The sequence below is a fragment of the Podarcis raffonei genome, chromosome 18 (genome assembly GCF_027172205.1).
Source record: "Podarcis raffonei isolate rPodRaf1 chromosome 18, rPodRaf1.pri, whole genome shotgun sequence".
NCBI classification, from domain to species: domain Eukaryota; kingdom Metazoa; phylum Chordata; class Lepidosauria; order Squamata; family Lacertidae; genus Podarcis; species Podarcis raffonei.
In genome coordinates this window covers 12,283,441-12,307,835 of record NC_070619.1, presented here as the reverse complement: position 1 = coordinate 12,307,835, position 24,395 = coordinate 12,283,441, and the positions used below count along the sequence as shown (strand labels likewise).

General features: G+C 50.4%; 4 protein-coding genes across 5 annotated transcripts; 2 read left to right on the top strand and 2 right to left on the bottom strand.

Moving 5' to 3' along the window:
- Positions 1-21: 21 nt before the first annotated feature.
- Positions 22-10,353, bottom strand: AP1M1 (adaptor related protein complex 1 subunit mu 1). The gene is made up of 12 exons (XM_053372382.1): positions 10,188-10,353; positions 8,736-8,892; positions 8,015-8,082; positions 7,116-7,246; positions 6,612-6,759; positions 5,851-5,977; positions 4,772-4,914; positions 4,040-4,111; positions 3,661-3,819; positions 2,370-2,495; positions 1,908-1,983; positions 22-1,452 (listed from the first exon to the last, which is right to left on the bottom strand). The coding sequence occupies exons 1-12, from the start codon at positions 10,227-10,229 to the stop codon at positions 1,430-1,432; spliced, it is 1,272 nt and encodes a 423-aa protein (XP_053228357.1). The 5' UTR covers positions 10,230-10,353; the 3' UTR covers positions 22-1,429.
- A 254-nt stretch (positions 10,354-10,607) lies between these two features.
- RAB8A (RAB8A, member RAS oncogene family) lies at positions 10,608-16,985 on the top strand. The gene is made up of 8 exons (XM_053372384.1): positions 10,608-10,785; positions 11,581-11,641; positions 11,988-12,048; positions 12,510-12,587; positions 13,610-13,699; positions 14,457-14,522; positions 15,019-15,069; positions 16,154-16,985. Exons 1-8 carry the CDS (start codon positions 10,662-10,664, stop codon positions 16,244-16,246), a joined length of 624 nt encoding a protein of 207 aa, XP_053228359.1. The 5' UTR covers positions 10,608-10,661; the 3' UTR covers positions 16,247-16,985.
- A 635-nt stretch (positions 16,986-17,620) lies between these two features.
- On the bottom strand, positions 17,621-20,845 carry TIMM13 (translocase of inner mitochondrial membrane 13). The gene is made up of 3 exons (XM_053372387.1): positions 20,722-20,845; positions 18,429-18,497; positions 17,621-17,856 (listed from the first exon to the last, which is right to left on the bottom strand). Exons 1-3 carry the CDS (start codon positions 20,830-20,832, stop codon positions 17,758-17,760), a joined length of 279 nt encoding a protein of 92 aa, XP_053228362.1. The 5' UTR covers positions 20,833-20,845; the 3' UTR covers positions 17,621-17,757.
- Positions 18,387-24,353, top strand: FAM32A (family with sequence similarity 32 member A). Of its 2 annotated transcripts, XM_053372386.1 has the most exons (5): positions 18,387-18,395; positions 21,483-21,567; positions 21,783-21,927; positions 22,737-22,790; positions 23,972-24,353. In XM_053372386.1, the coding sequence occupies exons 2-5, from the start codon at positions 21,491-21,493 to the stop codon at positions 24,038-24,040; spliced, it is 345 nt and encodes a 114-aa protein (XP_053228361.1). In that variant the 5' UTR covers positions 18,387-18,395; positions 21,483-21,490; the 3' UTR covers positions 24,041-24,353. The 2 variants fall into 2 exon arrangements, with proteins under 2 accessions (XP_053228361.1, XP_053228360.1); XM_053372385.1 differs by lacking the exon at positions 18,387-18,395 and having other exon boundaries at positions 21,431-21,567.
- The last annotated feature ends 42 nt before the right edge of the window (positions 24,354-24,395 follow it).

Below are 24,395 nucleotides of genomic sequence, written 5' to 3'. Positions count from 1 at the left end.
AGAGGCAGAGGCCAGACAGTGTTTCCAGCCCAAATACTGATCAACAGAAGCTCAATTTATTTGAAACAGACTTTTCGGCACCAAGTGAACAATGGCCTCTTCGGCAGGAATGGTGGTTTGCTTGCTTGGTGGTGGTTCTGACGGCTGGGGGCGAGGAGGGGGGCAGCGGTGGTCCCGTGTCTTCAACCTGGCTTCAGCAGGTAGCGCTAACCCGGCCCCAAATGTCACCCCGAGCCAGTCTGTCGAAGAAAACCTTTACATGCAACCACGGGGGTGTCCCCGTTCCCGCAGCAAGAGCCACAATGGATCTTTCCCTGTGGCTCCGGCAGGGCCTCTAAAGCTGCCTGAAGGAAGGCAAGGAGATCCCAAACTTGGCTTTGTTTACTCTTGGGAAAGGCAGACTCGAACACTGGATTACCGGCACTGGAGACGTTTCGAGCCAGAGTTCCGGGGAAAGGAAGGAGGCGGAACGAAAGACAGAAAGGGAACGCGGACATGGAGAAAAAAAGATGTGCTTCCTAAACAGCAAAGCCCGACTGGTCACCGAGTAAAGGCAAATTACTCAGGAGCAGGTGGAGCTTGAGGAGGAGGCGGGAAGAGGAAGAAAAGCATTGACATCCATCCAATTTTCGACACACACCGTTCGAAGCCAGACACTCGCAAGAACACTGTGCGCCTGTTTTCTTCTGCTGGGAGACCCGATTGCTGCCTTTTCAAAAGCAGCGTCAGACGCCATGGCAAAACATGGAGAGGAAGCTTCCCCACACCCAAAAATGAGGCTAATTTTCCATATGCAGGGACTTTTCTACCACTAAGGAGCAGCCTGGCGTGGTCCAGGCATGGATTTGCCAGCTCGGCTGCTGCTTGTGAAAACTGCAGAAATCGATTCTTCCCCCTCAGCTCCAGAATTGGTGTAAATTTGCTCAGTCCACCCGCTCTGAATTCCCTGCCCTCGTGGGAAGGAGAGAGAGAGGAGGTTTTCTGCAAGCGATGCGTCGTCCGGAGTCTCTGTTCCGAAAACAGGCCTGCGCTTATAACTGGGGGGACTTTGAGGGGCATCAGCAGAGGTCAAGCAAGGGTTTGTCTGGCAAGAAGGGCTTGGCTAATACTCGGAAGCGGCTCCAGAAAGCGGACCGTAAATGGAGCTCAGGCTTCTGAAGTGCGGAAATAAGACTGGCCAGGTTTTTTCCTGAGGTCGGCTTTCTCAGGGCAACAGCTAACTCCTAACGTGATTAACACTGAACTAGAGAAACACACACGCATTCACAAGGTCGGTGCCAAAGGCTGCCGGATTTGGGACTCGGGCTGGGTCCCGCTTCCAGCCGGCCAAACCTTCCCCACCCCACCCGAGAACCACCTTCTGAGCACCAAACGCGTTTCTGAACTGGAAGATGCGCTGTTTCCTCGGTTGTGGCTATTCAGACGGCCCTCACTGCGTCCGGAGTTGGTAATCTAGGGCAGAGGAACAGGAACGGACGGGAGACGTTTAGAAACTAGGAGGAAGTGTTTTACTGAGAGCAGCGAAGGAGGGAGGGAGGGGAGGCGAAAAGTCCCTTTTTAAACAGGTGCTGAATCCGAATTGATTTGTTGTTAATTTGTTTAAAAATCTGGAAAACTTGCCAGAGAAGAATGGCAAATTAAACTGTTGGGCCACGCCAAAATGGCAAAACTGAAACACAGCCAGATGGGCGGGGTAGAAATAATAAATTATTATTACATTATTGTAAGTTGAGCCCCTACTCCTGCTGCTTTGCAAGCCCAGATCCTCCTGTTTCCCGCTGCTGTTCACACATGCATTTGCAGCATCAACAAGGCAAGCCCCGCCCCAGACCGTTACCCCTTTCCCAGGTGCAAGGAGGGGGAAGAACACGCGCCACCGGCACGGGTCAATGCGCCTCTCCACCTACCTCCGTTCTGAGTGATGTAGCGGACCCAAGGCAGGGCCTGGTACCCGCTCTTCTCAATTATCTTCAAGTAGCGTACCTGCGCGGGGAGGGAGAAAAGCAGAGCGAGTCACTTCCGCTCTCCATATGAACCTACCCGGACCCCAAGATCATCTTCCAAGGCCCTCCTTCGTGTGCCTCCTCCTTGAGAGGTCCGGAGGGTGGCAACACGAGAGTGGGGCCTTCTCTGCAGTGGCTCCCCGTTTATGGGATGCTCTCCCCAGGGAAGTCCGCCTGGCGCCTTCATTATACGCCAGGTAAAAAAGTTCCTACTGATGGTTGCATAAATTAGCAGAACTTTGTAGAATTAGTGAGCATGATGGCCAAAGTAAGAAACTGCGGGATTGGCATGATGCCCCCCGTCTTCGCAGCAGACAACCCTAGCCCCCCACCGACCCGTCCCCCCGACAGTGAAGAGCTTATCACCTGGATGCCGGAAGTGGTGAAATACGGGATTTCGAACTTAACGCTGATGGGTGGCTTCCCCTCTTTGTCCTCTGCTTCCACGCTGGGGAGCCCAAAGTGAGCTCGCATCAAGTACTCCTTCCCTCCCTGCGGGGAAAGGCAGAAAGTCAGGGCTCATAGCTCCCCTCCCTGAATTCTGCTGGAACCATTTATAAGCCCCCTCAGAGTATGGGGAGAGCCAGGCTAGGCTGGGAAGGCTGCCTTCTCCCTTCCTGCAGCCAATCGGAAGCCACGCCTGGTTTCTCAAACGTTTTGGAAGTCAAACAGAATGGATTCCGTTCGACTTCCGAGGCACCACTGTATATACAGTATATATAAAAATTAGTATCGGTTCATCTGCCTTCTGACATGCCCTTCATCTCGGCCTCCGGGTTCTCACCCAGGGTCCAAACAAACTCTCAGCTCACCCACAAAAGTCTCGCAACATTCAGAGGTGCTAAATGGGGGCCAAGCGAGGGGTGGAGCCGCCGTTCCAAAAGTGGCCACAGTCAGATCCCCAAACCGACTCGCTCTCCTCTCTCTGGAGTTAGGGGTTCCCCTCTTTCCAGACACCCAACAGTGTTGGATTTATGTATAAGCTCAACAAGCTCTAGCTTAGGGCCCCACTCTCTTGGAGGCCCCCCAAAAAATTAAAGGGAAAAAAGACTGGATGTCTATTTCCAAATATAAGATAAAAAACAAATGAAATAAAACCTACATCCAGCAACAGTGTTTTGTGTTGTGGAGGCTCCTATGATGTAAGTCATGGGCCCTGCCTGCTAGCCTGCTCCCTCAAATATCCCTGGTTTGCTCCTTTCTATATACAGTGGTACCTCGGGTTACATACGCTTCAGGTTACAGACTCCGCTAACCCAGAAATAGTGCTTCAGGTTAAGAACTTTGCTTCAGGATGAGAACAGAAATTGTGCTCTGGCGGCAGCAGGAGGCCCCATTAGCTAAAGTGGTGCTTCAGGCTAAGAACAGTTTCAGGTTAAGTATGGACCTCCAGAACGAATTAAGTACTTAACCCGAGGTACCACTGCATAGGGTGCCTACATTCTGCATGGGCTGGTTGCAGGGCAACATGGGCAAATGGCTTGATACTATTGGGTCCATAAATGACCATAGAGCATATATTCAACACAAAAAACAGCAGCAATTTGTTGTTGAGGAAGGACAGCCAGACATATAAAGGGCCCCATTACCTTCAGGAGCTGAGGGCCTCATCAAACCTAAACCCGGCCCCGCGCCCCAAAAACCCAGACAGGCTTACCGGGAAAGACTTGACCGACCAGACGATGGCGCTGTTCTCGGGCACCCACTTCACGCTCCCGACGGTGGTTTTGAACTTTGGCGAATCCGCGTCGTTCGGGACAGGGATGTGGATCTCCACATTGTTGGCCGTCGACCTGCGCTTGAACTGGCTCTTGGCCTAAGAAAGAGCCAGCACAAAGGAGAAAATGGAGTCTCGTTTTTTGTCCATCCTCCCCACCCCCAATATTGCTTTATTAGTTTCGAAAAGAGAAATTACTGTCAACCAAAAAGAACCAAAGAGTAATACAATTTACAAAGGGTAAATTGAATTCTTACAACACAGCTTCCGCTGTGACTTCCGGTCACCCCAAAAGAAACAGAGGGAGGGTACCGCTCACCTTGATCATATACTCTATGCGGCTGTGGGAATGCTTTTCTATGACCGACTCGATCCAGATCAGGGGTTTCACCTGCGGGCGAAGAGAGAAAAGGGGTGTCAGGATAGGTACCGCGAGTGGAAAGCAGGAAAGCCCCCGGACACAGCGGCTGCGGAGAGGAGGGGTCACTCTCTGGGCTGGCAACCAGGCCAATAATTTGGGAGGGGACTTTGCATGGAAGGTCTGGCATAATAATAACAATAAGAATTTATTATTTATATGCTGCCCATCTGGCCGGGTTTCCCCAGCTGCTCTGGGCAGCTTCCAAGAGAATATTCAAAGCACAATAAAACATCAGACATTAAAAGCTTCCCTAAACAGGGCTGCCTTCAGATGTCTTCTAAAAGTCAGGTAGCTGTTTATCTCCTTGACATCTGAAGGGAGGGCGTTTCACAGGGCGGGCGCCACCACCGAGAAGGCCCTCTGCCTGGTTCCCTGTAACCTCGCTTCTCGCAGGGAGGAAACCACCAGAAGACCCTCAGAGCTGGACCTCCGTGTCCAGGCAGAACGATGGGGTGAAGAGCCCTTGGGAGATGGACCCCGGTGTCTGGGGTGGAGACGCTCCTTCAGGGATACTGGGCCAAATTGTTGTCCCACCAGGCTAGACTGAAGGGAAGAAGAAGGCAACAGAAAGGAGGGAGGGGAGGCATAAGGAAGCGGTTTGCTCCTGCCCTCGCATCAACGCAGACTCACGTGAGTGTTCAGGCGATAAGACATCAGCTCAAACTCCCCATCGGGCGGGATGAACGAAATAGTCCTATCGTTTTCGAAGCGAGAGAGACGGACGCACTGGTGGAACTTCACATCCTCCAGTTCCACAGATTTGCTTTTGCCTCCTGGTGGGAAAAGAAGAAGAAGAAGAATATGAAGATTAAAGATTAAAATGAAAAGAGCCCGCAGTTATTTTGCCCTGACATGGCCCTAAACTGTCCAGGAAGGAGAACTGGCGATGATTTGGGAATAAGGAGGGGAGGCTGCGGAGAGACAAGTGGACCTGAAAATGCAAGGGAAAATCTGTTTGCCTACCCACACACACAAACACCCCCCTTGGTTCTCAAACTTAATCTGTTCCAAAACCAAAGCGTTCCAAAACCAAGGAGTACTGCTTTCCCATAGAAAGTCATGCAAAATGGATTAATCCATTCCAGACTTTTAAAAACAACCCCTAAAACAGCCATTTAACGTGAATTTTACTATCTATCAAGACCATTGATCCATAAAACGAAAGCAATAATCAATGTACTGTACTATAAAATAAAGAAGACAGTATTGTAGATGATAGCAATTAAATCCGCCCCCCCCGTACTGACGACAGTCATTGTTTGGATGGGGGGCTTTTATACATTTCCGCAGTCACACAACCAATCAATCAGTAATTAAATTGGGTTCTACACAGTCACAAAAACAAATGAACCGAAAAAGTCTGAAAAACAAAAACGCAAAATAAAGAGCAAAAATAAAAGCGCCATACTTAATCTGTTCCGGTAGTCCGTTTGACTTCTGAAATGTTCAGAAAACCAAAGCGCGGCTACTGACTGGTGCAGGCACCCCAGAAACAAGAGCCGACAGCCGCAACGGACGTTTGGCTTCCAAAAAACGTTTGAAAACTGAAAGACTTACTTCCGGGTTTTCAGCATTTGAGAACTAAGGTACCACTGCAGTTGAAAAGATGCCCCGATCCTGACCCACCTCTCTCCCCATGAAGGGTGAGTTCCTCAAAGAGGCAAGGAAAGAACCCGAAACGTTTTGGGAGCCATCGCAGACATACTCACGGCCAGTGTTGTCGAAGAGGACTTTGTCGTTTAAGCCCAGGCGGAGCTCTGGCATCCCGGAGAGGAAGACCCTCATTTTGATGGAGCCCACGATCTCGCTGCGCAGAACGTTCCCGTTGGCGCTCACCTGGGGCGGGAGGGAGGGGGGTGTCACTGGACGAGGACCGACAAGGCACCGACCAGACACAGGAGGCCACTTTTTGAGGCCTGCTGGCCGATGACAACGGCTCAGGCGATGGCCGAGGGTATAAACAGATCAAGTAAGTGTGCGGAGGCAAGAACAGACGCGAGGAAGTTCACCAGCCCCCACCCTGAAACGTGGAGGTCAAGTGGGCAGCTTCCGGGCCACCGGACCGGAGGGTTTCCTCGTCCTTCAACCATCTCGCGGTTGACATTATCGAACTTGCAAGCTCAGGCTGCGCAGGAAAAGCATTTCAGTTCCCGAAATTGATCCTGGCGGTGCGGACAAAATATAGCGGACGGAATTCTACAGGGTGGGGCGTTAAGCATGCGAAAACAGTCAAGCAGACGATAGCGAAGGTGCCTAATTTCGAACACTGTTCTTAGAAGGAAGGGAGATTTGGCGATGGAGTTGAAGGCAGTGGGCTCTCCTTCTCTGGTCATCTTTGTGCAGGCTGTGGGGTGTGCACGTCCTCCCGGGGAGGGCCCTCTTGTAACGCCGCCCCCAGCGCAATGGGTCCACACCCTACAAGCCTAAGAGACCTTCCTCCGAAAGCTGGTAAGCAGAAAAGCGTACTCACCAGGAGGTTCACTGATTCAATGACGTCCAGGAAGACCTCGTTTTTCCGGTACTTGATCCCTTCCGAACGCCAAGACACGGCGTTGGTAACGGTGGCCGGGGGGCGCGGTGCTCCCGTCTCCAGCTTGTGACCTTCTTGGGTGATGTACCTTTCCGAAAACACAGGCAGGAAGTCAAAACGCAACGCTCTGCACCTTTCAGCCCCAGAGACATGTTTAAAATGATTCCCCAGCTGGCCGGAAAATAACAAAGAGGTTTAAGCCTAGTCCAACCAGGCCAGACAGAGGGACACACCACTGATCTCTTCTCCCTCAAACCCCAACTTGTGACTCTAGACTCAGTCTACACAGCTGCAGCTCCTGAGCTCAGACATTTGCAAGCGGGGGGCCACCACAGAAAAGGCCCACACCCGTCGGTAGCAAGTCTCTCATCCTCCTGCCAAGATTTCAGCAGCCAATTTTGAGTCTCCGGCTGCTTCTCTCAGAGATTCAAACCAGACACTTACTCTTGTAAAATCTTGCTGTCCGTGGTCTGCGGGTATCCGAAATCCATCAGCTCGTCTAAGAGTTCGTAAATGATCACAAAGTTGTCTCGGATGCTCTCTTCCTCCAGCTCTTTGAAATACTCGGAAAACACCTGAAACGGTCAAGAAACAGCACAAGGTCACCCAGGACCAAATGTTAAAGTGGCAGGCAGCAGGTCTCCTCAAATAAAAAAAAGGTTGTTCACAACCTTTGAAACTGCTAATGCTGGAAAGGTGGAAAATGCGTTTGACAACCATCCCCAGATTCCTCCATCGCTGTTGATTCAATCCTGTACAGTGGTCCCTTGGTTCTCAGACTTAATCCGTTCCGGAAATTCTGCTCCAAAACAAAAGCGTTCCAAAACCAAGGCGCGCTTTCCCATAGAAAGCCATGCAAAACGGATCAATCCGTTCCAGACTTTTAAAAACAACCCCTAAAACAGCCGTTTAACATGGATTCTACTATCTAACGAGACCACTGATCCATAAAATGAAAGCAATAAACGACTTACTGCAGTCACACAATCAATCAGTAGCTGAACTGGGTTCCACACAATCACAAAAACAAAACAAAAAGAGCCACAAAAACGCAAAATAAATAGCAAAACCAGACAGACCTCAGCGTAACACTCAAAACGGAAGTGTGGCACTCAAATCGGAGCATGTTTGGCTTCCGAAAGAAGTTCGCCAACTGGAACACCTTCCGGGTTTGAAGTGTTTGGGTTCCACGTTGTTTGAGTCCCAAGGCGTTTGAGAACCAAGGGACCACTGTATTAGGCTCCTTCGCCCAAGGACATGACAAAATCCACATGGGGGAAAACCCTCAGGGCCTCAGCATCTCTGACCCAGTACTCTGCAGGAACACAGTAATTGCCACTTACCTGAACAACCTTGTAGAGGAAGGAAAACACCAGAGAGACGCAGGCGTTCTTCTTAGAGGTGGCAACCACTGGGAGGGGGGCTGTGTTGAGGAGTTTGTCGCTTAAAAGGGTGGGGGGGTTCATCAACAAACATTTGCAGGTTTTCAAGTTGCCGGTTTTCTGTATTTCTTTTACATTTTATTCGCTTGGCTTTGCAAACTTGCCTCCCTGTTGACCAAACACCACAAGGAGGATAATAATGCTAAATTTAACCATGTGAAATCTACCAGATGAAGCACGGCGGACCTTTTCCTGGCACTGGCTAGTTTTAAATGAACACAAGCCCCTGTTTGTTGCAAAAGGTAACAATCTACAAACATGCAAATGCAACACGCTGGCAAATAACAGTTAGTGAATATATAATCGGTTATGAAGTCATTCAAAATATACAAACAAGCCACTTCAAAATGATGTATATATCGTACAATGCATCTCGCAAAATATACAAGTAACTACAAGTTACTACAAGTAGTTGCTACAAGTAGGGTGGGTGTTCTACATGGAAAAATACGGTATTTTATATTTGGGACCTTGGAATTCTTATAAAAAGGGGATTTGGGGAAGGTGGGGGCCGCCACGGAGAAGGCCCACCTCCTTCATAGCAACCATCTGCCTTGTATCGTGAAGCAGCCCTCCAAGCAGAAGAACTTGGAAAGGCAAGCTTTGCTTTGGCAAAGGATACGATATAAGTTGTTGTGTTTGATCCACATAAATCGGACGCCTCCGTGGGCCAGGATGGGAGACAGAGTCCCTTCCTCTTCCTTCTCCATGAGGATCGGCATGAAATGCTCGACTTCTGACATGTCCACATCTCCGCGGTAATTTCTGCAGATGAGGACCTGGAATCGGCAGGAGCGTGTGGGGTGGTGGTTTGGGGCAGAGAGAGAGGAACAAGAGAGAATCTTTAGCAGCTGAAACGGAAGTCTAAACCATGACGTTGCCACTGTTCGGTCACACCCAGGAACTGTCCCCTGCAGAAGCACCACCACGTCCGAGGCCCAGAAGGAAACCACTGGCTTCCTGCTTTCAGAAGGAGCCAGGGCCAGAAATCTGCAGGCAGCGTTGCTCCTTTTGCAAAAAAAGGCAGTCCCTGCCCAGTGACAGGCAGGGCCTTCCTCTGGGAGGGGAGGTGGGGATCTGCTCCCCACCCAGCTAACTCCCTGGTCTTGAAGTAGTAGTATAAGTATTAAGAAGAAGTATTAAGAAGAAGTAGTATTTAGAAGAAGAAGTATTAAGAAGAAGAAGTATTAATACCCCAGCCGCATGATTCCCTGGTCATCAATAATAATGATAATAATAATTAGCATTAGTATAAATACTAGTGGGACGCGGGTGGCGCTGTGGGTTAAACCACAGAGCCTAGGACTTGCCGATCGCATGGTCGGCGGTTCGAATCCCCGCAATGACGGGTTGAGCTCCCGTCGTTCGGTCCCAGCGCCTGCCCACCTAGCAGTTCGAAAGCACGTCAAAGTGCAAGTAGATAAATAGGGACCGCTTACTAGCGGGAAGGTAAACGGCGTTTCCGTGTGCGGCTCTGGCTCGCCAGAGCAGCGATGTCACGCTGGCCACGTGACCCGGAAGTGTCTCCGGACAGCGCTGGCCCCCCGGCCTCTTGAGTGAGATGAGCGCACAACCCCAGAGTCTGTCAAGACTGGCCCGTACGGGCAGGGGTACCTTTACCTTTATAAATACTAGTATTAATACCCCATTCAGCTAACTCCCTGGTCGCCTATTATTATTATTATTATTATTATTATTATTATTTATACCCCACCCACCCCAGGGCAGCTTCTGACCCCGTATCATCCTAATTTTATTATTTCAACCAGCCCATCTGTCATCTGTCACTCTGGGTGGCTTATGTATATACAAAAAAAGTAACCAAACGCCAAGCCTTTCAGACGTGACAGGGCTGCCTTCCGAGTCCTGGCCAGGTGGGCTGCTTCTGGCTAGAGAGGCTCCATTCCCTTTCCCTCTGCACCTCCCTTGGGGGGGGCGGGGGGGAGGAGCCGTGGGGGGGGATGGAGGCGGAAGGCCTACTGAAGGCCCCCCCCAAGGGACCCCCCCGGCCCCTCCCCCCTCTTTTTCCTGTCAGGCGGAGGCGGCTAGACTGCTCCTGCCCAGGGAGGCTCACCTTCCCCTTGAGGTCCAGCACGTAGACGGCGCTGGCGGACATGGCGAGGCGCTCGGGGGGGCGGGGAGGTCCACAGGCGACCCCTCCCGGGCGGCGGCAGCAGCGGCCTCGGCGAGCTCGCAGGCGCCGCTTCCCCGCTTCGGAGCCGGAGAGGCCGCACCAACGACGCGCGCGGGCTAGAGCGGCGCTCTCTTCCAGCGCGCGGGTCGTGACGTACGGCTAGAGCGACCCTCTCTCTTTCGGCGCGCGCGTCATGACGTAGATATTAGAGAGGCGCTCTCCCTCTCTCTCGGCGCGCGCGTCATGACGTCGCCTTCAACGGACGTTGCTGACGTGGCACCAATGGGATCCCCGGGCCTCGGCGAGAGGCGGGAGTTCCGCCGGCCTCCTCCAATGGGAGCCTCCCCGCCCCGCGGACGGGCACCCCGGCGGGCCTATCGCCACCCGCGGCCGCCGCTTCCCGGCCTGAGGAACATGGCGAAGACCTACGACTACCTCTTCAAGCTGCTGCTGATCGGCGACTCCGGGGTGGGGAAGACGTGCGCGCTCTTCCGCTTCAGCGAGGACGCCTTCAACGCCACCTTCATCTCCACCATCGGTGCGCCCGCCCCTGCCCCCTCTCCGTCGCCATGGCAACCGCGGAGCGCCCCCTCCCCCCGGAGATGGCAGGCCGACCTCGCGGGGTTGGGGGGAGGACCCGGAAGGGAACCCCCGCCAGGGCTTATTTCGGGGGGGGGGAGGCTCCAGCTGACACCCCCCAAAAGAATAATGCAGCTGACACCTCCCTAAAAATAATAATAACCTGCAGCTGACACCCCCCCCCGAAAGAATAATAATGCAGTTGACACCCCATAATAATAATAGCCTGCAGCTGACAGTGCAGGAAACACCTCTGGGGCTGAAACCCCACCTTGGCTTCCCCTCCTCCGGGTGGAAGCACCTTGCGGGGAAAGACGGGAGGAAAATAAACAGAGTTCCAGGGGGCAGGAAAAAAGGAGACAGAGAGCTTAATATGTGGCGCTGTGGGTTAAACCACAGAGCCTAGGACTTGCCGATCAGAAGGTTGGCGGTTCGAATCCCTGCAATGACGGGGTGAGCTCCCGTTGCTCGGTCCCTGCTCCTGCCAACCTAGCAGTTCAAAAGCACCTCAAAGTGCAAGTAGATCAATAGATAAAGGTAAACGGCGTTTCCGTGTGCTGCTCTGGTTTGCCAGAAGCGGCTTAGTCCTGCTGGCCACATGACCCGGAAGCTGTACACCGGCTCCCTCGGCCAGTAAAGCGAGATGAGCGCCGCAACCCCAGAGTCGGCCATGACTGGACCTAATGGTCAGCTGTCAATAATTGTCAGCTGTCAAGTGCCACCTGTTAACTGGCGGGCGGTCTTCTCTGTGCAGGAATCGATTTCAAGATCCGGACAATAGAGCTCGATGGCAAGAAGATTAAGCTGCAGATCTGGTAAGGCAGCCCAGGAAGTTATCCTTTCCAGTTTGTTAAGAAAGGGTGGGGCGAGTCCCTGAGACTCCTACAAGGAAGGGGCAGTGCCCCTGACACTGGTGGCAAGCCTATGGACGATCCCTGACAAGGCCACTGCAGTGGTAGAGCAGTGGCACAGCTTATGCTGCTGCCGTGGCAGGAAGAACGCAGAACATCCCAAAATGGCGCGGCACCAGCAGCAGCACCCTAACCTCCTGGGCCTTCTCCCGGCACGCTAGAGCTTCTTGGCCCACGTAACTTGAGGGCAAGGCGGCGGGGGCCCTGCCTAGCTGTTGTCGTCATTTCTCTTCTTGTGCCTTTCCTCCAGGGACACTGCTGGGCAGGAACGCTTCCGGACGATCACGACAGCTTACTACAGAGGAGCCATGGTGGGTAATAATAATAATAATAATTTATTATTTATACCCCGCCCATCTGGCTGAGTTTCCCCAGCCACTCTGGGCAGCTCCCAATCAAGTGTTAAAAACAATACAGCATTAAATATTAAAAACTTCCCTAAACAGGGCTGCCTTCAGATGTCTTTTAAAGATAGGATAGCTACTTATTTCCTTCACATGTTCCACAGGGTGGGCACCACTACCAAGAAGGCCCTCTGTCTGGTTCCCTGCAACCTCACTTCTCGCAATGAGGGAACCGTCAGAAGGCACTCAGAGCTGGATCTCAGTGTCCAGGCTGAACAATGGGGGTGGGGACGCTCCTTCTCCCTTTGACTCAGTGCTGGTCTCCTTTTGACTCGGGTCATTGCTGACCTCTTTTTTATATACCATATTTATACCCCATAAATGCACCTGACCATAAGATGCACCCTCTCCCCGTTTCTGCTCTTTAGGGCATTATGCTGGTGTACGACATCACCAACGAGAAGTCGTTTGAAAACATTCGGAACTGGGTCAGAAACATTGAAGAGGTATGTTCTCCCGCTGCTCTGTCTCTGTGGTCGGAGGCTGTCTGTTTCTGAATACCAGCCACAGAAGCTGCCGCAGAAGAGAGTTGCTTTTGTGGAAGTCGTGGTGTATATCCGTGGACACGAAAGCTGGGTGGGAACAATGTCAGTCAAGACCAGAGGTAGAAAGAAGCCTCTCTCTGCTGTTGCTGTTATTTTATTGAATTAATATACCGCCCTATACCCAGAGGTCTCAGGGCGGTTCACAAAAAAGATCACAAAATAAAAAATCAAAATAAAAGCAATAACCCAATAATACACCCCCCCCAAAAAAGAGCCACATTTTAAAATGGATGTTGACCAGGTCAACCAAAGACTTGGTTAAAAAGGAACATTTTTGCCTGACGCCTTAGATGGGATATCCTCTCCCTCCCAGCCTTTTGCGACTAGAAATCTGGCAGCACTGTAACATACATAAAGACTCTCCAGAACTTTTGGGGGATTTCATTTCCCATAATTCCTAGCAGGAAGGCTTCGGGTTTTGGGGGGAAGGAGCATTTGAAATGGGCTACTTCTGTTCTCGGACGCTCACAGGAGGCTCCTCTTGTTGCTCCATAAAGTCTGCTTCTCAGAGGTGCGGTTTCTTGCAGGATCCGCTGTGGGAGAGGACCATTGCCCTCTAGAAGGTATTGAACGGTGAGCCAGCCCTTCTGCTCGCTCGTCCCGGCTGGCAAACCCCTCCGGGGAACGCATCTTGCGGCGGCGCTTGCCACGGTCCCTGCTCTGCCGTCGCCCAGTTCTGCAACTAACACGGAACGCTTCTGCTTTGTTCCGAATGAGCGGCATGGCACTGTGGGGTTTTTTTGCAAGCGTTTGAAGTGCAGTGAAAGTTTCATCGGCTAGGAGGGGGCCTGTGAAAGGCCTTTTCCCTCCGACAGAGCGGGAGGAGAAGCGCTGTGTCGGCATCTCAGCCACCAGCTCTGGGTGCCCACCAGGCCGTGTCTCTTTTTTCTCACCACTGCGCTCTCCCCCCCCCCCCCCCGCAGCATGCGTCTCCAGATGTGGAAAAAATGATCCTCGGAAACAAGTGCGACATGAACCACAAGCGCCAGGTCTCCCGAGAGCAAGGAGAGAAGGTGAGGGAAGTTTCTGGCGTCCAGAGATTAGCCGGTCGTGTGTCACCGGAAAGGCAAGGGGGGGTGTCGAGGGAGCTGACAAGCAGAACAGAGAGAGACAAGGAAACACCGTTTCATTGAGGCATCAGAACAGGAATTATTATTATTATTATTATTATTATTATTATTATTATTATTATTATTTATTTTTTATACCCCGTCCATCTGGCTGGGTTTCCCCAGCCACTCTGGGCAGCTCCCAACAGAATATTAAAAAATAAAAGATCAAAACTTCCCTAAACAGGGAATCTGCCTTCAAAAGTCATATAGTTGTTTATTGCCTTGACATCTGAAGGGAGGGCATTCCACAGGGCAGGCACCACCACTGAGAAGGCCCTCTGCTTGGTTCCCTGTAACCTCACTTCTCGCAGGGAGGGAACCGCCAGAAGGCCCTCGGGAGAGGGACCCCGGGGTGGAGATGCTCCTTTAGGTCTACTGGCCAAATTGTTGTCCCAAAGAAGTTGAGACCCAAGTTTATTCTGTCTCTCACAGCTACAATAAACCTACCATTAAAATTATGGACTGATCATTTCTTTCATCAGAGGGCAAACGGGCAAATTTAGCAGGGGAATCAAATACTTTTTCCCTCACTGTATATTGGAGTCAGGAATGGAATTTTTTTTAGAACTGTGTTTCTCAAGGAAGATGCTGGTCCCTGTGTTCAGGGCCCACCTGTGTAACTGACCAGAGACCTCTCCCCATTTTTTTTCTCGTTCAGCTGGCCAGCAGCTTCGGCATCAAGTTCATGGAAACCAGCGCCAAGGCAAACATCAACATAGAGAACGTGAGTGGCAGCCCTGCCTTCCTGAACCTCTTTCCCGGAAACCTTTTTGTCCGGTCCGAAGGGTGAAAGGACGCCTGGGGCCAGGTCCCCCAGGCAGAATCTCTTAAGCACAAGCCCTTCCAATCCTGATCAGCATGGCAGCAAATCTGCAAAACGGGTGACCCGCTGCAAAAACAGCTGCCAAGCCCAAGCATTTCTCCCTCTCCTGGTCTACAATCCTAATTTGCAGATGTCTGGCCCGCTGCTGCTTCTCTTGCAGATGACGGGGGACATTGTGCAACAATCGGTGGTGTGTTGTGACAGGTCACAAGGGCCATTTGGGGACACCAAAGAGCCAATTGCCCCCTCCGCCTAACCTCCCTCGAGTCTTTGGCTTTGCATTTTGGCGTGAGCGCCAGGAGAGCAGCGTGAGCTACGGCTCTCCAGAGGCAGGCCTCGTCCGATCATTTTCACATTTATATATATATTTTTTCTATTTCCCCGTTTTAAATTTCAGGCGTTTTTCACTCTCGCCAGAGACATCAAGGCGAAAATGGACAAGAAACTGGTGAGTCGCCTTGGCTAGAACGTAGGTTTATTTGTTGCGTTTATATCTCTCCTTCTGCAAGGAGCTCAAGGCTCCCCTTCCTCATTTAATCCCAACAACTGTCTGGTGCTGGTTAGGCTGAGGGGAATTGATTGGTCCAAGTCTGCTTCAGGGTCGAGTGGGAGATTTCAGCGCTGGTCTCCCATGTCCTAGTACGGCACTCTTAACCGCTAAACCAGGCATGTCCAACTCTCAAGAGACTGCGATCTACTCCCACAATAACAAAAAAGGGGTTTGGGGTGCTTGGGTTCCAAGTTGTTTGAGTACCAAGGCGTTTGAGAACTGTGTGTGTGTGTGCGCGCGCACAAACCATCAAATACATGAAAGAGTATTAACTTGTTCAGTGTTGTATAAGAAACTAGTTGGGTTGAGGAGGACAGGTGGCAAAGGGTTTTATAATGCACTACCGTAAACAGTTAACAATGCCAGCAGGGTTGTAAGGCGGCTTGTGATGATAATGGTTAATGCCTTTTTGTAAAAAATGTAGATAGGTTGAATGAGTGAAAAGGAAAATGTATAATTGCTTTGGTGTAAAAATTGAACTGGGAAAGCCATGAGCTGGGTGGGAGGGAAGTCGCTAAGCTCATACAAACAAAAAGTAAAATGGAAAATAAGGATGTATTTAAATATTTAAAATGGAAGTGTAATAAAAATATTATTTTTTAAAATAATTCTATAATGCGGCAGGAGGGGAGGGGGCGAAATGAACTTTGAGGTTGAGGCCTTTGGAGTTGCTAGGAGCATAGAGCCCAAAAGTAAAATGAGGATGTATTTAAATATATAAAATGGACGCGTAATAAACATACTATTTTTAAAAAAGTTATATAATGCGGCAGGAGGGGAGGGAGCAAAATGAGCTTTGAGGTCGCGGCCTTTGGAGTTGCTAGGAGCACAGAGCCCGGGTCTGCTGGGCGCCATTGCCCTGCTCCCTCCCCAGGCCAGAGTTTGACCTGCAGGTCCAGCTGAGTTTGCAGCGGAGGGGGGGAAACAGGTTGAAACCAAAGCCCACCTGAATAACCCTCCCGTGGTCCTTTTGCATTCACAGGAAGGCAACAGCCCTCAAGGCAGCAGCCAGGGGGTGAAGATCACCCCCGAGCTACAGAAGAAAACCAGCTTTTTCCGATGCACCCTCCTCTGAGGTGGGGCAGCCTTACTGCGAGCCTCTGCTCAAGCTTCCTGGGCCGTGCCTGCTTGCAAGAGGCTCCTTCTTCCGTTCTCCCTGTCTGGCTCTGACCCCACCAACGCAACCCACTGCATTTGCTGGAACGGAACCGAGGAAGGGGCTTCTTTCCACGACGGACTCTCCCGCGCCGGAGGAAACGCCGTTTCCCCCTCCCGTCGCGCCTGCCAGACGGAAAACGCACCGCCTGTTTGCGGTGTGGGGAGGGGGTTGCTTTGGGGAGAAAGCATGCGGATCAAGAAATCAAGACACGGGAAGTTTCCTAATGGGTTTCTCTCTATCTATCTCTCTTTTTCTGTCTCTGGGATGTGTTTTGGATAACTGTATCAAGACTAGTAGAAAAAAAAAGTCAGAATAACTCTCAATGATTTCCTGCTGAATCCCCAAATCTACGAATGGTCAGGGGTGCCGTTGGAGCCCCCTAAGACATTTCTATCAGGCTGGATCACGCAGCCGGCTTAAAAGCACTGATTTTGTTTTATTTTTGGTAGCAGATTTTAACACACCCACCCCTTTCCTCGCGTCGCTTTGTGGGGGCCACGAAGCTCACCGATTCCTTTCACAGACACGGAAAAAAAGGCACCTGAAATCTGCTCCTGGTGTGCTCTTGGCGATGATTCTAGACACTCCTGTGATAGAAGTTGCACAATGCCTCGATACACAAATGAATAAATCTATTTTTTTAGAGAAAACAAAAGCTTGTGTGAGATGCTACTTGAGTTTGTGACGGGGAACATCTGGCAAACCTCTGGTTGCCTTCAGTGGGGCTCCAATTGCTATCTGGGAAGGTCTGGGAAGATGGATTCCTCTGCCCAACTTTATTATTATTATTATTATTATTATTATTATTATTATTATTATTAATGCCCTGCCCATCTGGCTGGGTTTCGCAGCCACTCTGAGCGACTTCCAGCAGACTATTTAAAAAACCAAACATTAAAAACTTCCCTAAACAGGGATGCCTTCAGGTGTCTTCTAAAAGTCAGACAGTTGTTTATCTCCTTGAAATCTGACGGGAGGGTGCCACCACTAAGAAGGCCCTCTGCCTGTTTCCCTGCAAAATCACTTCTCGCAGGGAGGGAACTGCCAGAAGGCCCTCAAGAGATGGACCCCGGTGTCCGGGGTGGAGACGCTCCTTCAGGTCTACTTGGCCAAGGCCGTTTAGGGCTTTTAAGGTCAGCACCAACACTTTGAATTGCGCTCGGAAACCTAGTCCCCTGGTCCAGATATTTTAAACTGCTTTTCAATTAGGTGACCCCTGGGATCCTGACATTCTGCCGAGCGCCTAGACCTTGCCAGGGCACAAAAACGAAGACTGCCAGGAGGCGGTGCCACAGGTCTGTCATTTTATTTCCTGCCACCCGGACCAAAATCCTGCCCGCCCTAATTAAACCACCTTGCTGGGAGGCCAGGATAGGTCCCTCGGCCAAGTCCATGGTGGGGCTCCTCAGCAGCCCCACTGCCCCCCATCACATGTTGGCTCTCTCCCTCTGCAGCCGGGAGTTGTAGGCCCTCGAGACGGTGTTCCAGGCATCCATATAGCGGTCCATGCACATCGCGACGCATTTCTGAGAAGGGAGAGGAAAAGGAGAGGGTGGTCAGGAAAGAGGAGAAGGCTGCAAGTCTCCATCACTGGGGGCTGGGGGGGGAAGCCTCCAGCCCACCAGCTGAGTAATGGGGGGGGGCTATTGGGTTGCTGTTTTTAATTTAATTACAAATCTTGCGGTTTGAGATCTTGATTTTATTCTGTGAACCGCCCTGAGACCCCTGGGTATAGGGGGGTGGTATATGAAAGAAAGAAATGGGGAAGAGAGAGAGAAGGGAAGGGAGGGAGGGAGGAAGGAGGAAGGAAAAAAAGGGAGGGAGGGAGAGAAGGAAGGAGAAGAGAAAGAAAAAGAAGGAAGGAAAAAGCAGAAAGGGAGGGAAGAGAGGGAAGGAAGAAATAAAGAGAAGGGAGAAGGAGGGAAGGGAGGCAGAAGAGAAAGAAAAAGAAGGAAAAAAGAAAGGGAGGGAAGAGGGAAGGGGGAAGGAAAAGAAAAGAAAAAGGGAGGGAGGGAGGGAAAGAAGGAAGGAAAAAGAGGGAAGGAAGGAAGGCTGGAAGGAAGGAAGGAAGGAAGGGAAGACGGGCGGCTAGCCTCACCTGCTCGGAGTTGTCGAGGGAGCTCCCGGGCTTCCCAATGCACTTTCGGAAACATTTGTCCGTCATCCTCTGCAAAGGAGGGAAAAAGGAAAAGTTTGAATGGAAGAACAGAGACAGGGTTAACAGTGGCGGACATTAGCGTCTCAAATTTCTTTTTTTTTTTTTTTAAATATATTTTATTAATTTTTCCATACAATCATTTCACATTAACAAATTGTAATACATTGCCAATTTTTTGACTTCCTTCAGCTTCTCTGATAATCATTCGAATTCTAATTTTTTAGTACACATTTCCCAATTTCATATTACCTTTATTCTTACCCCCATCTTATATTCTACTTTTTTGCAATATTTCTTAATCTGTTACAGAGCTTCTTTTAATGCCACTAACGTTATTTCGTTATCACTTATACTTTCCCAATAATCTATTAATTTTTTCCAGTCCTCGATGAAACTTTGATCTCGCTGATATCTAATCTTCCCTGTCAGCTTATCAAGTTCTGCATAGTCCATCAGCTTTGTTCTCCATTCCTCCAACGTTGGTATTTGTTCTTGTTTCCAATTCTGGGCCAATAGTATTCTTGCCGCTGTCACTGCATACTGGAAAATTTTGTAGTCCTTTCTATTTATTTCATTCCCTATTATTCCTAAAAGAAAAGCCTCTGGTTTTTTAACAAATGTATATTTCAACATTTTTTTCAACTCATTATATATCATCTCCCAGAAGCTTTTCACCTTCTTACATTCCCACCACATATGAAAAAATGTACCGTCCTTTTCTTTACATTTCCAACATTTCTTACATGTTTTGTACATTTTTGCTAATTTTACTGGTGTAATGTACCATCTGTATATCATTTTCATAACATTTTCCTTTAATGCAGTGCATGCGGTAAATTTAATACCATCCTTCCAAAGTTTTATCCAATCATCAAATTGTATATTATGTCCAATATCCCTGGCCCATTTTATCATAACTGATTTTACTTCTTCATCTTTTGTATGCCATTCCAACAATATTTTATACATTTTGGATAAGTTTTTATGTTCATTATTTATTATTTCTATTTGAAATCTAGAATCTTTTTCTATATATCCATATTCTATTAGCGTCTCAAATTTCAGGGGCACCCCATGCGCCACCAAAACCTGCCCCTCCCCACCTCTTGCCTTCCGTTGGGTGTCATAGTCAGGGCACCTACTAGAGCCCCCCCCAGAAGTTGGTCGCCTGCCCAGCTCCACTTCTCTTCCGGAGGCAGGGACAAGCAAGAGCTGCTTGCAGCAGGGGGCCAGGCCTGAATAAAATATTTGGGGGGGGGGGAGAAGAGGCAGGTGAGCCCTGCCTTGCGCAGTCCATCCCAGGACGGGGTGGAGGGGATGCCATTACAGAAAAGCCCATGTACTTTTGAAAGTCCATGTACTTTTGCAAACCAAGAAAACATTTAATAAAAAAACATTTTTTTAAAAAAGCATTGAAAATACTCGATTGTTTGAGGTCCTGCCCCCACCCCCCGTAAAGTGTTTAGGGACACTTCTAATATTTGATGAATTTTTGTACTATAATATTTTGCTGGAAGCCACCCAGAGTGGCTGGGCAAACCCAACCAGGTGGGCAGGGTATAAATTAATACAGTGGTACCTCGGGTTAAGAACTTAATTCTGTTCTTAACCTGAAATATTTCTTAACCTGAAGCACCACTTTAGCTAATGGGGCCTCCTGCTGCCGCCGCCACGCAATTTCTGTTCTCATCCTGAAGCAAAGTTCTTAACCCGAGGTACTATTTCTGGGTTAGCGGAGTCTGTAACCTGAAGCGTACATAACCTGAAGCATATGTAAGCCAAGGTACCACTGTATATATATGCTGTAAGCCACCCAGAGTGGCTGGGGAAGCGGTTGGAATAATAAAATTAGGGTGATACGGGGTCAGAAGCTGCCCCGGGGTGGCTGGGGTATAAATAAAAAATAATAATAATATCAATATCATTCTTATTATTAATGACCGGGGAGTTAGCTGGATGGGGTACTAATACTAGTATTTATACTAATGCTAATTATTATTACTATTCTTGATGACCAGGGAGTCATCCGGCTGGGTATAAATACTCATTCTTCAACAACAATAATAATAAACAGCTTAGATTTCCTTTTTAAAAAAAACAGCTCAAAAGCCAATTGGAATGGCGATGCCCACCAACCTTTTTGGAGGGGGGATTTGAGACCCCTCGGCTCTCTTACTGGGCTCCCAGAGCCCCTCATGGGACCGCCCCGTTCCCTCCCTCCCTTTCCCCTCACCTGCAGCAGCTCCTGCGCGTTGGCCACGGCGATCTGCACCTTGACCTGCTCCATCAGGGCCCCGGGGTCCAGGCGACCCCCCGACGCGAAGTCCCCGCTGCCCGACGCCATGACCCAAGCCAGACGCGCCCGAGGAAGGAAGGAAGGGGGAAACGCGCGTGCGCCGCACCACACCAGCTCCCGGCGAGCACCGCGGGGTCTACGCATGCGCGGTGCGTCTGGAGAAGTAATCAATATAATACGCATTTATTTCCCGGCGTGCACCGCGGCAGCCAGGCATGCGCATTGCGTCTGGAGAGCCTCCCGGCGCGGCAAAACGCGTTGGGAGGAAGTAATAAATGTAACGCGCATGCACCTCGCTAGAGTTCCCGGCGAGCACCGCGGAGTCCACGCATGCGCGGTGCGTCTGGAGGCTTCCCGGCGCGGCAAAACGCGTTGGAAGTAATAAATGTAATGCGCATGCGCATTGGCTATAGTTCCCGGCGAGCACCGCGACAGTTACGCATGCGTAGTGTGTCTGGAGAGAGACTCCTGGCGCGGCAGAAGCGTATTTAGTTTCTCTACGGCGAGGAAACCCCGGAAGCCGCTCTAGGCTGTCCCTCTCACTTCCCCTCTCCAACGGAAGTCCATGCTCGACGGCCCTTGCTCATTTGCCCCGGAAGTTCATTCCGGCGGCACCCCCCTCCCTCCATTTGCCCCGGAAGTTTATGTCGGCACCCGGAAGTGGTGGCCGGAGCTGCTGGAAGGAAGGAGGCCGAGGCGGAGGAGGATGTCGGAGTACGAGGCCGTCCAGCGGGGACCTCTGCGCCTGAAGGGCGGCGTCGGGGTGTCCCCCGCGGGGAAGCGGTGAGAGGGAGAGCGAGACGCCCCCGGGAGCCTCCTAGAAGGGAAATTCCGGTCGCGCGGGAGGGACTTCCTGCTACTTGGGGACGAGCGGGCTAGAAGGCCCTTAGGGCTTACAAAGCGCTTGTGCGCAAGCGCGGGGAGGGAGCCTGCGGAACTCCCTGCCACGGGAGGGAAGGGGGTGGCCGCCAAGCTAGATGGCTTTTTTCTCTTTGCAGGAAGAAAAAGAAAGATAAGGAGAAAAGCAAGATCGTGGACCAGATCGTGAGCAGCAAGATGCAGGAGGAGGAGGAGGAGGAAAAGCGGGCGCTGGACAAGAGGACCCCCGCGCAGCTGGCCTACGAGAAGATGCAGGAGAAGCGGGTGGGTGCTTGCCGGAAGCAAGCAAGGGGGGGCAGTTTCTCCGCACCCCTCAGCTGCTTCACTCAGAAGCAGGTGTTATAAGAAAAATACGGCTCCCTTTATGGGGTACCCAAGAGCCCATATAGAGTCGGTAGGAGAAAACAACAGAGGCCAAGCAGAGAATAGTGAGAAGCAAAGCCAATAGTAAGCCTGGTCTTTATTAAACTGTTGCAACAGGATCCTCACTCCCCACATTCTGGAGGAACCCAGAACAATGGTGCACAAACCCCTATATAGACTCCCCTGTAGCTCAAGACCAGCCCCAAAACATCACGCATACACCACAGAAAGAGGGGGTCCCCAGCAGAAATGGGAGTGTGTTGCTTCTCTCCTGTCTGCCAGGATACCTGATCATGCCTTATCAATTCCCTTTTCTGGGTAGCCTGGCCATTCCTTGGAGGTGGTAAATACTCAGTTCCCAAATCTCTTACGCATATTGAGAGTGTGCTCAGCTGAACAGATACTTGCCAGACTGTATTTACAGGGAGGCGTAAGCCCCTACAGTAAAAAGGCAATTGGAAAGTTTTTTCCCATTTCCTTCCTCCTTGCAGAGAAATATTTGAGGTCAATTTGGGAGAGTCCAAACGGCTTCAGGATTGCTCTCCTGTACTATTTCAGACTCGTGGTTTATATACTTAGGTATGCGTTTGCCTTGTACATTTATGAACATTTATTTTACATATATAAGACCTTAGAATTCCTACAACACAGGGGAGATGGGCTGAGGAGGGACAAAAGTAACCGCTTCTCTTTTCCCCCCTGCCCTGCAGCAAATCGAGAGGATCCTGAAGAAAGCATCCAAAACCCACAAGCAGAGAGTCGAGGTGAGTCGCTGCCCCAAGGGAGAGATGCTGCCTTAAGCACGCTTGCTCTGACAAGAGGTTCTGGGGAATGGTTTTCCTGTGCGAAGGGAAGGGTGGGAGGAACGGGGACGCAAAGAGGTGAGGGATCCCGCAGCAGCAAGCAGAGAGGAAGGACTGCAAAGACTCTGCTGTGTAGGCAGAGAAGGTCTGTCTCTTTGTTAACACTTACTGCCCGAGTCCTTCGGCCACATCGTGGAACCAGGGACCTTCTGCATGCAAAGCATGTCATCCCTGACTTCCAAGCTCTGTGGCCTCCTCTGTGTACTGCTCAAATAACTATAATAATTTCTTACTTATACCCCGCCCATCTGGCCAGGCCTCCCCAGCCACTAGAATATTAAAAACACAATAAAACATCGCTCATTAAAAACTTAACTAAACAGGACTGCCTTCAGATGTCTCCTAAAAGTTAGATAGTTGTTTATTTCCTTGACATCTGCTGGGAGGACGCCACCACCGAGAAGGCCCTCTGCCTGGTTCCCTGTAACCTCACTTCTCGCAGGGAGGGAACCGCCAGAAGGCCCTCGGGAGAGGGACCCCGGTGTCCGGGGTGGAGACGCTCCTTCAGGTCTACTGGGCCAAGGTTTGAAGAAGAGAGAGGTGGGGGTGTTAGGGGTTTCCCCCCAGGTTGTCATCACAAATGTCAGGAGAGAGAATTTCCCAGTCTCCATCTTTGCCTTAGGGTGACTGTGTGCCCTTTGTTCCCCTTCTGTTTGGCAGGCTGGGTCCTTAAAATTAGCGTCTAGCCAGCAGACCGGTAATTCCTTGCCCACGGTCTCCCCCTCTGCAATGCATTTTGTATAGAAGCAATTTCTAACTTTGCACATTTTGTGAAAATCGGCGTCCTCTTTTTCCCCTGACAAATCCTGTTCTTATAGCCAGATTTGGGCTGCAAGCGGGGCTCCGAATTGCTGTCAAATCTAACCAGTGTGCTTGCAGCGATGTGCCCGGCAAGCGATGCTTTCTTGCCGTGGCCGACTAACTGGAACGCCGGGCTAATCTGCCTTCCGTTAGTATTGATCAGGCTTCCCTGAAGTAGGCAGGCATATATAATTAAACGTGGGTTTAAAAATATATTCCGAGATGATTGAAGTCGCTTCGGTTGCCTTGGTTTTCCATCTCTCTCTCCTTTCCCATCCTAGGATTTCAATCGGCACCTGGACACCTTGACAGAACATTACGACATCCCAAAAGTCAGCTGGACCAAATGAGCCATTTTGGTTTTGCTTCTCCCCAACTCCCCAGGCCTGTCTCGTTTTCCTAAAAGGGCACAAACTCAGCAGATGGGACAGTTTCCGGACTGGAGACCTTGTTCGGCACAACCTTCTGTAACTGGTTCAATTAAACTTGCGTTTTAAAGTAGATTGAACATCTGGATCTTACAGCTTCAAGTAAATGGCCGCTGTTCTTTACCTGCTGAAAATCTCCATTTTCCATTATATTATCACATATTTAAACAATGTATCTGACTCTATCTTAAATAAAGGCAAGGGAGGCCATATACAAAACGTTTGGTTTGATCAGGATTCTGTGACTAAACGGTTAATGTGTTTTGCTTTATTTACC